We start from the raw sequence: 13,061 nt of genomic DNA, 5'->3' as shown, positions 1-13,061 counted from the left end.
TCAAGGACAAGAGAATAGCCATCTCCAAATCTCCGACCCAAAGCATATTATGGGCTAGGTTCTTTGCTGGTGTTGGCTGAGGGAGCTCAGAGTACAGCAGAGTTATATGAATGTACATTAGCTGCACATTTTAAATCTGAAATAGGGATCAGATGGAATAGCTGCCTGCTCTAGCAGGGGACAGTACACCTTGACCTAGGTATGAGGTCCCTTTTAAATCTTTGCTGCTATGTAATCTGGCTCTGGGTGCAATGTACTTTCTCTCCAGAAGACCATGACATCCTAAAAGTCCTACTTTCCTCCTTGTAAGGCAGAATGCTTGAGAAATATGATGGGATATGCTACATTCATTATTCAGTGCCTCTTGGAAAGCACCCTGCAGCTCTGTTGCACTTGGCCAAACAGTACACTTTGTGGGGAAGTCCTGTCAGCCAGCCATAATTTTAAAAAAGGGTTAAAAACTACTTTTGGCTCCTAAATTTGATGCTAAGTACCCCTCCCAGCTTGCAATCAGCTTCCTGTTTTTGAAGTGTTCTCCTATGCTCAATTTGTTGTATGAAAGACCCTCACAACTAGGAGAAGCTGACAGAGGCCCTGATCCTGCTCTGGGTCCCATGTGGGTGGATATCTCTATCTGCCTGGAGCCACACTGTACTCAGTGGGGCTCCAGCCTAACAATTGGGCCCCCCCACAAGCAGCTTGTTCACAGACCTGCAAAAGTCAAAAGTGTCTTCCTGTGACCCACCCCATGGAGTCTAGCTCACAGCATCTAACAGTCTTTGTCAGCTGTATGTAAGTTCATTCTAAAGTAGTAAACCACCTAGCAGCATAAAGGCAACGACAAAAGCAACCCCACCCCTAGAAAACAGAGGAAGATTTTGCCCCCTTCCCTGCAGTTGACTCAGGGACTCTTAAAAAGCATCAGAAGTTTCAGAGAAACAGACTGGAGCATTTTTGAGCCTTAGCAAGTGCCCAGAGCTGAGTCTCTGTGCCAGGAGCTTAAACAGAAGCTCTGGCAGCTCTCGTGGGAGAGGAAACAAAACAGATGTTTGATCAGAAAGCAGTGGAGACTTAAGAGCTGTCCCTTTATGCTGGGGTTTTGTTGGGCTGTTCTTTATCTGGAGTTGAACTCTTAAGCTGCATGGAGATGAAGAATTTACTAGTCCAAATGTTCTTAGTTGCAAGACATTTATGACACAATCTGGAAACTTAGAAAGGATTTTTATAGGGTGTCTTAAAAAAGATTTTTCTGTAAAGCTACTCATTCTCCAGTCCTCCTCTTGGGGGAGGGAGTATGAGATGTTCCCTTTTAATGGAGGCTGCTTGAGATGGCAGCTTATTGTGGCTAGGAGGGCCAATTGCTTGATGAAAATAACTTGTACTCTTAAAGATGACTAGGATCTTAAAAGGGATGACATAAGACTAGTTCAATATGGTTGTGAATTAGTGATGCAGTGACACTAGGGTCATTTTCAGTGATCTGGACATTACAGGGAAACTGAGACTGTGGCCAGGGGCTGGTCAGTTAGGGGATACCTGTAAACACCTTCCTCTGAGGCCTCCTCTACATGTTACAGGTATTGTGCAATTACCTTGATACCAGCTACACCTGCAAAGTAGTTGTATCACACAATGAAAAGCTCCAACCAACTATAAAGTTAGACCTTGAAAATGTGTACTAACTTTACAGCTGGTTGCTATCTAGCTTTAATTTGCATATGTAAGCAGGGTCTTCCCTGCAGCTGGGAATCCCCTCAGCTGCCAGGCCTCTCAGCCACAGGGGTGCACCTTGCCTAGTGTGAAACCCCCAGGCATGGGGGATTGCAGCTGCCTTGGTCCCCTGGGCCTGGGGGATTGTGGCAGCTGCAGTCTGCTGGGACCAGGGGTGTATGGGGTTCTGTCACATTGTGGGTAGCCAGTTCACAATACAGTGACCAACTGGTCACTCTTATTTGTTTCATAACTGGGGAGATCAACTTCCAAAGAAATGGAAGGGAAGTGGCTTGCAGGCTAAAAGGCTGGAGGTAGAGGAGCTTCGCCCATCCTGTTTTCAGGGGCAGAATGCATATCTGAGAATCCCAACTAGATAGCAGGCTTGAGACTCCTGCATTATGCCCAATTTACTTTCCCCCAGTAAACCCAGATGGCAGAGCATTCTTTCTGCATTGAGAAGTGCCCAGGTTCTCCTGCAGTAGCTCCTGGATACCAGGGTACGGACAGGCCCTATCTCCCTTACTTCTTGGAGATCCCTGTCTTTCCTCTCTTTGAACAGCTGCCATTGCTCCTACCTCTACATTCCAGTAGTGGCAGCTGAGTTCCACCCTGAACAAAATCTGCCACTATGGTGACAGAGAGCCCCACTGCCTTGGTGAAAGTTGAGTGATAGCTTGCCTCTTCCAAGGCTGGTTCACTGCTCTAATAATAACAGCAAAGGCACCCTGCCCCCTCATCCCAAGGGTTGATCCAGAGGGGGTGCAGTAGTGTGGCTGCATCCCTCTTTTGGACTGGATTGTGCTGCTGCAGCCTCTGGGGACTTCTTTTTAAGTGGATGAGAATCCTCCCTTCTCCTCCAGGGTCAGAGGCACATTTCCTCTCTTCCCCTTCTTCTGTTCCCCACCTGTCCTGCTCCTGTTTCCACTTCCCCCAGGGGTGGGGGAATCTTCAGAGCTGATCCTACTCATTCCAACTGTGCTGCAGGGGGAGAAGGGGAGGACAGGGGGTAGCCTCACTTAGGGCAGGCACAGTGCCTACTCCTGGGGGGAGTGGGCAGTGTGGAGGAACCTAGCCCCTTCCTGTTGCTGCACAGTACTCAGCACAGAAGCTTCCCCAGCTCTGGGACAAATGGGAAAGCTGCAGTGACTGGGGAGGGGAGGGCACCTGCCTTAGAGCATGCAGAGAAAAATCAGGGATGCTTACATGTTTGGGAACTTTAAAAAGTCCTCAGAAGCTCTTGTCAGGTGGTATGTCTGTACCAGTGGCTTCACCTCCCACCTGCCTCCAAGCTGCCTCCCCCACTGCCAGTGACACGGACAGCATGGATGGCTCTGCCCCACACCCCTATCCCTGACCACAGGGCCATTAGCATGCCTGAGCACTGCCTTACCCTGGGGCAGGGGCCTCCTGCCACAGCATCACTGTCTTCCATCTCCACATCCATGGCCAAAGCCAGGTGGCAGCAGCAGGTCCCTTCCCTCTGGGCCACTGATACCTGCCAGGAGCTCTGCAGGAGGTCTAATGTTGCCAGGTCTTAAGTATGAAATTATTGTATTTGCTGAAAACCTACTATACACTGAAAAAAATTGCAAATGAATATACAAATAAGCCTTCTTATTTACTTTATATTGCTCATTGTAAGTCACCAGTGAGTGAATGAGAACTGGGCCATCCAAGTGGAAGCATTTCTTTATTTTGAGGTAAGCCATCATAAGAAAATGCTGACAGCAAACCCAAATGTCAGTTAAGACTCCTTGCTAGTGACTTGGGTTTTGCACATGCTGTGTCAATGAGCTGTGTCAAAAATAGGTACATTCTGAACACTTTTTTTATTATTGATTGTCAGGGATCCTGGCTTTCTCTGAAAAAAAATCCCCAATTTCCAGTTTAAGAAAGTTACCCCAAATCCACATTTCCATGATTAATATGGAATGCTGCTAATATATTGCAACAAGGTTCATTGGGTAAAGCTGCTATTTCTTATTAGACCAACTCAAATAGTTGGAAAAAATTCTAGCTTCCTCAGCCTTATAAAGGTCTTGCTTAACCAATCTCATTTCCCTTTATGACCAGGTGACCTATCACCTGGACAAGGGGGAAGAGATTGATGTTGTATATCTTGACTTTAAAAAAGCCTTCGATCTGGTATCCCATGATCACCTTTTGGCAAAACTGGCTAACGGCGGCCTCAACCTCACCATGATCCGCTGGCTGGGGAACTGGCTCCGCAGCAGGACCCAGAAGGTGGTAGTTGACGGGAGCCAATCATCTTGGTGCGTGGTCACCAGTGGGGTCCCTCAAGGCACTGTCCTAGGGCCTATACTGTTTAACAGCTTCATCAATGATGCGGACATTGGTGTCAGAAGCGGACTGGCCAAGTTTGCCAACGACACCAAACTCTGGGGTAAAGCATCCACACCTGAGGACAGGAGGGCGATCCAGGCAGATCTTGACAGGCTCATGAAATAGGCGGATGAGAACCTGATGGTGTTTAACCCCGAAAAATGCAAGGTTCTCCACCTTGGGAGGAAAAACCTGCAGCATCCTTATAGGCTCGGCAGTGCTACACTGGCTAGCACTATAGATGAAAGGGACTTGGGGGTCATGATTGACCACAAGATGAACTTGAGCCTGCAGTGCGATGCTGCAGCTAGTAAAGCCAGCAAAACACTGGCTTGCGTCCACAGATGCTTCTCAGGTAAATCCCGGGATGTCATTCTCCCATTGTACTTGGCCTTGGTGAGGCCGTAGCTGGAGTACTGCATCCAGTTTTGGGCTCCACAATTCAAAAAGGACATGGAGAAGCTTGAGAGGGTGCACAGGAGAGCCACGTGCATGATCAGAGGTCAGGAAAACAGACCTTATGATGAGAGGCTGAGAGCTCTTTAGCCTGGAAAAGTGCAGGCTCAGGGGTGATCTGGTGGCCACCTGTTAGTTTATTAGAGGTGTTCACCAGGATCTGGGGGAATGTCTGTTCACCAGAGTGCCCCAAGGAATGATAAGATCAAACAGTCACAAACTCCGCCATGACCAATTCAAGCTGGACATAAGAAAGAACTTCACTGTCCAAGCCCCCAAGGTTTGTAACAGACTGCAGCTGGAGGTGGTTCAAGCACCCACTTTGAACACCTTGAAGAGAAAATTGGTTGCTTATCTTGCTGGGATCTTAGGATCCCAGCTGACTTCCTGCCCCTGGGGCAGGGGGCTGGACTCGATGATCCTCCACGGTCCCTTCCATTCCCAATGTCTATGAAATCTATGAAATACCCAAAACCTTGCAAAGAAAATTTTTTCCAACTGTCTGAGTTGGTCTAATAAAAGATATCACACTTACCCAAAGAACCTTGTCTGCCTATGTCCTTAGACCAACAGGGCTACAACCTACACCACAGAGAGAGAGTGGTGTTTCATTTTATTCATGGAAAAATGTGGATGTGGGTTGTTGTTGTTTTTTAATCCGAAATGGGTTGTTTTTTTTAAAAGCAGAGAAAACCAAGATCCCTAGTGATCCTACATGGTGTGAGGGCTGAAGCGATGGTACAAACACCCTCATTCTCGTACAGCACTCTTGCCCCCACTGCAGTGACGACAGCCCGGCGGACTCCCGCCCCGCGGTGACGCAACCAGTGCGCCGAGGAGGGCGGTGGGAATTCCAAGATGGCCGCGCCCGCGTGAGGCGCCGCCGGGGCTCGCGCTGTGCTCTGCGGAAGGAGTCCCCGGTCCCGCTGTCGCCGCGCGCGCGCCCTCTCCCCGCCCCTCCTTTTTCCTGTGGCAGGCAGGTGTGTGCGCGCCCCCGGCCGGGTCCTCGGCGCCCCTGAGCGCGTATGGGTGGCGGTCCCGGACACCCCTCCTGCCGGGAGCTCAGGGAAGGGTCCTTCCAAAGGGGTTGGGCCAGGGCGGAGGCTTTTCTGTGGCCTCACTGCCCTGTAGTTGGGAGGACGGAGCTGTGGGAAGGGTGGGACCGGTAAGGAGCTTGGCAGACAGTGCTGGAATCGCTGCTATTCTGGTGGTTTTCTTTGTGAAAACCTGGGATGCTTAGCTCGGGCTGTAGGAGAGATAGAAATAAGTGAGCAATTCAGCTGGCAAGCAGAACTGTACACTATAAAACCTCAAAGAGCCTTAAAATGTGTTTCCCCGTATTTCTTTCTCTTGAAAATCCATGTTTAAATGCAAAGGTATTTTGTTCTGAACTGCTAAATATTACCTAGGTGATTTACTTGACATAGAAGGCGTGACTGGCACTGATGACTGTTTTATCTTGGCTTCAGAAATAATGTTGATATTTGGAACCCATGTCGAACAAGCATGAAGAGAGGGCAACGATGATTGCAGCCGGGGATTTGCAGGAGTTTGTTCCTTTTGGCCGTGACTATTGCAGGCACCACCCTAATGCCCTGAACCTTCAGCTGCGGGAGCTGCAGCCAGCTTCTGAGCTATGGTCCTCTGATGGAGCTGCTGGCCTTGTGGGATCTTTTCAGGAGGTGACAATCCATGAAAAACAGAAGGTAGAGTTGCACTTACTGATTAAACAATTATTTTGATGATTAAACCTAATGAGCTTGGAGGAAAAACCTTTCATTAACTGTTTGAAATATGCGTACTAAAATATGCTTAAGGAACTCCCTCCAAAGAGAAAATAGGATAGCTGTATATATTTTTTTAGGAAATGCATGTAAAAATGTATATAGTAGATTTTACTGCACTGTTTCTCATTGCAGCGATGTGCCATGATTCAGCACACTTGTTACATTTCTGTTTAACCATGTGTAGTCACATTGGTTTCATTGATCTGGCTTCCACAAACTAGCTGCTGCAGTAACTACACCCACCCTGTGAAGAAAAAGACAAAAGGGCAAGTCTACATACAAAAGCTATACCACATTAACTATTAGTATAAGAACACACTCCTCCTGGTGGGGTGCAGTTCTTCAGGTACAAGGCACCGATATAAACATGTCTACATTAGGTTTTATACTGAGTTAGTTAGAACTGTGAGGGAGAAGGGAAGTAAAAAATGGCAAAAATCAGTTTACACTTGTGCCAGGTAAATTAGCGAATGATGCAGTTATTTCAGTGAGGGGGCCAATGGAAAAGTACAGAGAAGACAGGAAGAATTTTCATCTGGTGTTTGTTAACATGGAAGAAGCATGTGGCCATGTATCAAGAGAAGTGGTGTGATATATGAGGGGACAACTGATACTAGAGCTGTGTGAGAGTTGTGCAAAATGAGTGTAGAGGCTCAAAACCACAAATTAGAAGCACACACTGGAACATGGGATTTCCCAGTCGAGGTTGGGGTTTGTCAAGGGTCAACACTATGCCTGTTTTTTGTTTGTATTCTTGATATGTTCACCAGGAGCATTCAGAAGGATGACATGTGTAGCATAATATTTGTAGAATACGTGGTTGGTTTTGCAAAAGGCAGAGAATGTTTTGAGCAGGGGGAGGGACATCCTGGAAGGGCATAGCCTATGGATCAGCAGAGAAAAATGTGGAGTACATGTCATGCACTTATTCAGGGAGTGCACCCCTGGAATTGGATGACCCACACATACCTTCTGCACATATGTTCAAGTACCTGGGCTCCATTGTGGAAAAAATGGAGACAGATGAGAAAATTAACAACAGAATAAATAAAGGATAAAGGGGGGGTTGGTTACCATGACTTGCGATAGAAAAATGCCAATTAATCTGGAAAAAAAAATTTACAAGAGTGGCAAGGCGAGTGCTATTGTATAGATCAGTGCTGGGCAGCAAAGAAACAATAGTTGTCCATGATAAGGGTGATGGAGATGAGGTTGCTGATGTGGATTTATGTAGCCAGTAGGAAAGACTGTAAGAAAAAAAGAGAAATGATGACAGGCAAAGGTGACAGCAAAGTGGGGACACACTTGGAGGAAGAAGAGTAAGACTGATTTAATGATTTTGATAGAAAGTGATGTTCCTAACCTACCATTAGGTTAGTATGAAAACTGTGTGTAAGACAGGCCCCAAATAGTTCCCCCCACAGCAGCAAGCTTACTTGTAATGATGCCTACTCCGTTCCATCCCTCCTACTTTGATGTATTCCATAACTGATTGTGAAACCCTAATACACAGATAAACTGTTGTAAAATCAGCTGGGCAAAAGCTTTATGCCATCACAGGTGGCTGCAAAGTGTAAGATTCTATCCAAAGAAACAAAAAAAATACTGCTTCTGACATTGTCCATCTCTGCTAATTATGGATTAATCTTTTTTTTGTTTTTGTTAGTTTTTTGCATGCAAAAGAAGCAAAGCTTTTTTCTATTTTTGTCTGTCAGAATCTAGCTGGACACGGGTAATGTTTACAACTATTCATCATCCATGATTTGAGATGTGTATGTATGAGTTTGTATGCAGCTGGGAAGGAATGTACCTCTGGTAAACCAAGCCCTTGGGTATCAGATAGCAGAGTGTTCCAGCACTCTAACTATAATATAACTGCATTGTTCTCTTGGTTGGGAAAATATTGTGAGAGGGTAGTAAGGAAATAAGTCTGAGTATTTCATAATTGGTGCTTATATCAGCAATCTCTGCAAACAAGCAGAAGAGCAAACAGGCATGGAGATCCCCTCCTGCCCTCCCTTCTAAAAGGGGATTTCTAGTTCTGGTAGAGACAAGCTGTAAAGGAAAGCTTGGATTATATCCATTTACTCGTGGAGTTATTCTGCCTCTTTCGACTCCAGTCCGGCTGCAAGTTTAGATTTTTTGTAAGCGCAAGGTTTTATAAAAGCTAAGGCTATTAGAAATATTTCTATGCTTTTTTATTTTTAAACAATGAAAATAGTAATTCTGACATCTCAGTGATTGTTTGGGTTGTAACCCAATCACTGCAGAAGTGAGAACTTGAATTTGAAACTAACCTTTAAGAAGTACATAGATTAAACAGCATGGATTATAAAAAAATAAAATAGAATAGTTCAAGATAATTCATAATAATTCATTATAACAGGTTTTTGCATATGCCTTGGGTGTTTCAGAAGGCAGAGTAGATGATGAACCATAAAAACTGACTTAAATATGATATATAGGGCATAAGCTTTTGTGAACTTGGGTTTACAGCATCTGATGAAGTGAGAGGACAAGCACAGAGCAGTGTATAAAGTGGAGTGAGTGATCTGAATACAAAAGGTGGTAGGGGGAGGAAGAATGGCAGGGCTGGGCAAGGCAAACAAGCATCCGTAGAAATAAAGGGATCATGAAAGCTAGTCTTGTCTTATGCACTTCACAGATTAACTAAATATATATATCTACCTTTTCTTCTGCCTGACTTCATACTAACGCAACTAACTACCTTGGGTATTGTAGCCATCTCTCCCCTCCTGCTTTCCAAAGATTGCAAAAAGACCAAGTTAAAACACCCGAAAAACTATTGGGTTGCCTGATACACAATAGCAACAATCCCTGAATTTCTTGCCGTAACAGAACGAGGACAGTGGACACAGCGGCTAATCTGTGTTTTGGTACACCACATAGTTCATCTCTCATTTGATTGTAAGCAGGGAGTTTTTCAGTGTAGCAGATATTATGTTTTCCCACTTCTAGAAAAGAGAAGTAGAAACCAAAATCTACTCTGCTCTGCAATAATAGCCAAAAACTTTATTTGATTGATTAATAAAAATAAAGCTGGACCAGCTTTTAAGATTGCACTAGATTTGTGGCTATATCATCCTTCAGTTGGTAGGAATGTGTAACATTTTCTTAAAACTTATGATTTACAGGAGAGTTGGCAGTTGAGGAAAGGAGTTAGTGATGTTGGAGAAGTGGACTATGATGAAGAATTGTATGTGGCTGGCAATGTGGTCATTTGGAGCAAAGGAAGTAAAAGCCAAGCCTCTACTGTTTATAAGGCTTTCACTGTGGATAGCCCTGTCTTACAGGTATGCATACTTAGAAGTTATGGTCATTGAATGGGTGCATATTAGCTAATCAGTACACGCTAACTCATTCTAAACTTGCAATGCCTTGGAGCAGAATGAAAACATTGTATGAAGAGAAATGGTGTATTTAGTTTTTTAATATCAGACTGTCATTCTTTTTTAGGCATTGTGGTGTGATTTCACCATACCACAGGAAAAATGTGGAAAGGATGATCGTAAGTTTCATTCTAATTTTTATTGTAGTGCCACATTAATAGTTTATCCTAGATTAATTTTGTTAACTTGAGAAATAAACTTCATTTTGGAACTAAAAATACTTGTTTATATTTTCCATCAGTTTCAGACAGCAATGAAATGGTAGAGAAATGTATCTGCATATTGCAGAGCTCTTGCATAAATGTTCATAGCATAGAAGGAAAAGATTTTGTTGCTGCTTTACCTTTTCAGGTAAGTTAATTATTATCAATGCGTCTATCTTATTGTGTGTTTTGCTGAAATTGTTGATTCTCTTTTGCGTGTTGGAATGCATGCCTCTTGAAACATCACTGGAGTGTAGTAATCTGCAGCGTGAATTCCTAATTGTAGTTCGAGGTGCACTGATATGTCGGATCAGTACCAATAAAAGGAAAATTTACATTATTGGCTATTGGGTTTTTTTGGCTGGTGTAGCCGATAATGGTCACTGATAAATGTAATTAATTATGCCTTCTGGCCAGGGCCCCTGGACACTTGGGTTTCCTCAGGAAATGGCAGGCTTCCCCTTGCAGGCAGCCAGCATTCTAGTTTGCAAGGGGTCCTGCTTGGGGCAGCCGGGAGCAACACACAGGAGGCACTGTGTATGTGCTGGCAAGTTGTGCCTCATGCTGCTGGTTGGGCAGGGGTTGTGCAGCCAGCTTGGAGCCCCCGGGACAAAGGCGGGAGAGTGGAGAGCCTGCAGCAGGCAGCACACACTCATCCTTGCCCTGCTTAGCTGTGCTTTGGTGAAAAGCATCCCCACACTTAGAAATGGTGGTGGTGGTGCTTGAACTAAAGCTCATTCAACGAGCTTTAGTTCAAACATCCTCACTGCCATTTTTAAGCACTGGGACGCTGATCTCCTAGGCAAGTCACCTGCAGCTCCATCCCGCTCCCTGCCTCTGCCCCAATCCCCCCCTAACTGTGAGGGCCTCGATCTGCACTCCCTGTCCCCCCACCCCAACCCAACACTCCTTCCCCTCCACAGACTTGTCTGCAGGGCGTTGCTTTCCATGCTGCCTGGCTGCATTCCTGTAAATTGATTATTGGATCAGTATAGGCTGATATGCCTGGTTAATAATCAGCTATAGGTATCGGCCAAGAAAATCTTTATTGGTGCACCCCTAATTGTAGTAATAGATGAGGGAATATGATAAAACAGACCTGAGCGTGCTGTCTGTTACCTTGGGTATTGGATTGAGAGTTGGAGTATTTTGCCATAGTCCCAACTTTAACCTGAAACTAGGATGAAGCTGGAAACTTCACAGAGCCCACTAGGAGCACCATTATTGCTACTCTGTTGTACATGGAAAGTACCCAGATACCACTGTGATGGTATATGGTACAAATTCCCTAAGTGGGTGATAAAACAAGTGATTTGTAGTCTTGTTACTCTGTTAGTTACAAAACTTGGTATGTTACCTGATTTAAATATTGGAGAAAATCACACATGGGATATAGGAGAGGACAGATATGCTGTCTTTTTGTTTTGATTAGCTGTTGTGCTACGTAACATTAAAGTCTGCCCTAAACCATGGCTAAACATTTTGCTTTTCTACTACTTTAGTAGGTGAAACTCTATTGTTAAAAACATTTTTTTCCATAGGTGGCAAATGTCTGGCCAACAAAATATGGCTTGCTGTTTGAGCGCAGTAGTTCTTCTCATGAAGTACCCCCAAGTCCACCCAGGTAGGTAGTGAGAGTGGCTGGTAATGGTGGTGGCAGGGAGTTCTAGGATATGATATCAAGCAGTACATGTTTTAATTGTGTTATAGTGCAGTGGTACTCAACCTTTTAGGCTCTGCAGGCTGGATAAGTGACATGGGGCCAGATTCAGCATAAGGTCAGTCTGCTAATGTGACCCTGCATGCTGGATGCATCTTGCAGGGCCCTAGCATCCAGTCTTCAGGTTTCCCACAGATCTGAAAATTTGGTGTTTGGGGAGCAGCTGCAGTTTTAATTACTATGGCTTAATGCAGAGCCTTGGCAGTTAATATTGCCACTGCTCCCTCCACTACACATTGCTAAACCCATGGGCAGCCCTGGGGGAGGATGACATAGCCTTGCAGGTCAGAGGTTGAGCACCACTGTTCTAGTCTATCAGTCCTATCAGCTTGACCGCAGGGTAGAAGGGGCTGGGGCTGTGCAGCCACAACAATGATTGGGCCCCTCACAGCTCTCCTGCCATCCTCCCAGAGGTGCTGGCAGTGAGTTCTCTGGGGCTCCACAGACCTCAGTACAGCTGCTTGCAGCCTCCCTGCCACCTCCTGTGAGCAGATGGGGCTCCACAGCAGGAGCCCTGGCCAGCTGTGGCAGGAGGCTGCAGGCAGCTGCCCCAAGGTCCGTGCAGCCCCAGCTTGGCTCACTGCCAGCAGTCAGCGCATGCGTGCTTCAGGGTAGATGGTGGGGGAGCTGCGAGGGACCCAGTCCTTGTGGCAGCGCAGTCCCAGTCCCTTCCATATCATACGCCTAGAGGCATGTGTGCATCTGCTGCCAGCAGTGGGCTGCAAACTTGGTGCAGCGGCTTGCAGCCTCCTGGCTGCTTGCTATAGCTGGGCCAGACTCTGGCCGTGCCCCTGCCACCCACTATGGACCTCGGGTTACTTGCCGCCTGTGGTGGGGAGACTGAAAGCTGCTGCACTGAGGTCTGTGGAGCTCCAGCCTGGCTCGTTGCTGGTGGCAGGTGCATGCACACCTCCAGGCAAATGGTGAGGAAGGGGCTGGGGGCTGTTGCCACAACAAGGATCAAGACCCTCAGAACTTGCTCGTGATCCACCCCTGGCATTCAAACATCTTATAAGTGGAAGCTGGGTTGTTTTTGGCACTCTGCCCAAAAACATTGCCAACCCCTGATGTAGGAGGAACTGTCACTAATAACATGCTGTATAGCTTAGTTCAGTGGTTAGGGTTGTATTGTTACTGTGTGTCTATTACTGCATTTTATAGTTTATTGCTGGCATCTGGAAAGGTAAGGCATTCTGGGAATGTGTCGGAAGAGGCAGGAAGTTGGTTAGAATATCGAGAGCTTGGAGACAAATGTGGAAACCCCACATCTGTAACTTTCGTTACACTGATTGGAGAATGGTACTGGATGTTCTGGGTTTTCGTAGATTTCATAGACATTAGGGCTGGAAGGGACCTCGGAAGATCATCGAGTCCAGCCCCCCGCCCAAAGGGCAGGAAGTCAGCTGGGGTCATAGGATCCCAGCAAGAT

At 46.0% G+C, this 13,061-nt stretch overlaps 1 protein-coding gene across 2 annotated transcripts in view; it reads left to right on the top strand.

Moving 5' to 3' along the window:
* The first annotated feature begins 5,374 nt into the window (after positions 1-5,374).
* Positions 5,375-13,061, top strand: part of ANAPC1 (anaphase promoting complex subunit 1) — a 103,462-nt gene continuing 95,775 nt past the window's right edge. Inside the window, exons 1-6 of one of the 2 annotated variants that reach the window (XM_019516111.1) lie at positions 5,375-5,492; positions 5,982-6,218; positions 9,455-9,613; positions 9,777-9,828; positions 9,951-10,060; positions 11,454-11,536. In XM_019516111.1, the coding sequence (XP_019371656.1) occupies positions 6,006-6,218; positions 9,455-9,613; positions 9,777-9,828; positions 9,951-10,060; positions 11,454-11,536 (617 nt within the window). In that variant the 5' untranslated portion in view covers positions 5,375-5,492; positions 5,982-6,005. The remainder of the gene's footprint in view (positions 5,493-5,981; positions 6,219-9,454; positions 9,614-9,776; positions 9,829-9,950; positions 10,061-11,453; positions 11,537-13,061) is intronic. The other variant, XM_019516110.1, reaches the window with a different exon arrangement.

This window comes from Gavialis gangeticus, unplaced genomic scaffold (genome assembly GCF_001723915.1).
Source record: "Gavialis gangeticus isolate Ggan-Ray unplaced genomic scaffold, GavGan_comp1, whole genome shotgun sequence".
Lineage (NCBI taxonomy): Eukaryota > Metazoa > Chordata > Crocodylia > Gavialidae > Gavialis > Gavialis gangeticus.
Note: the sequence above shows the minus strand (reverse complement) of the source record. Positions and strands in the feature narration are given on the sequence as shown.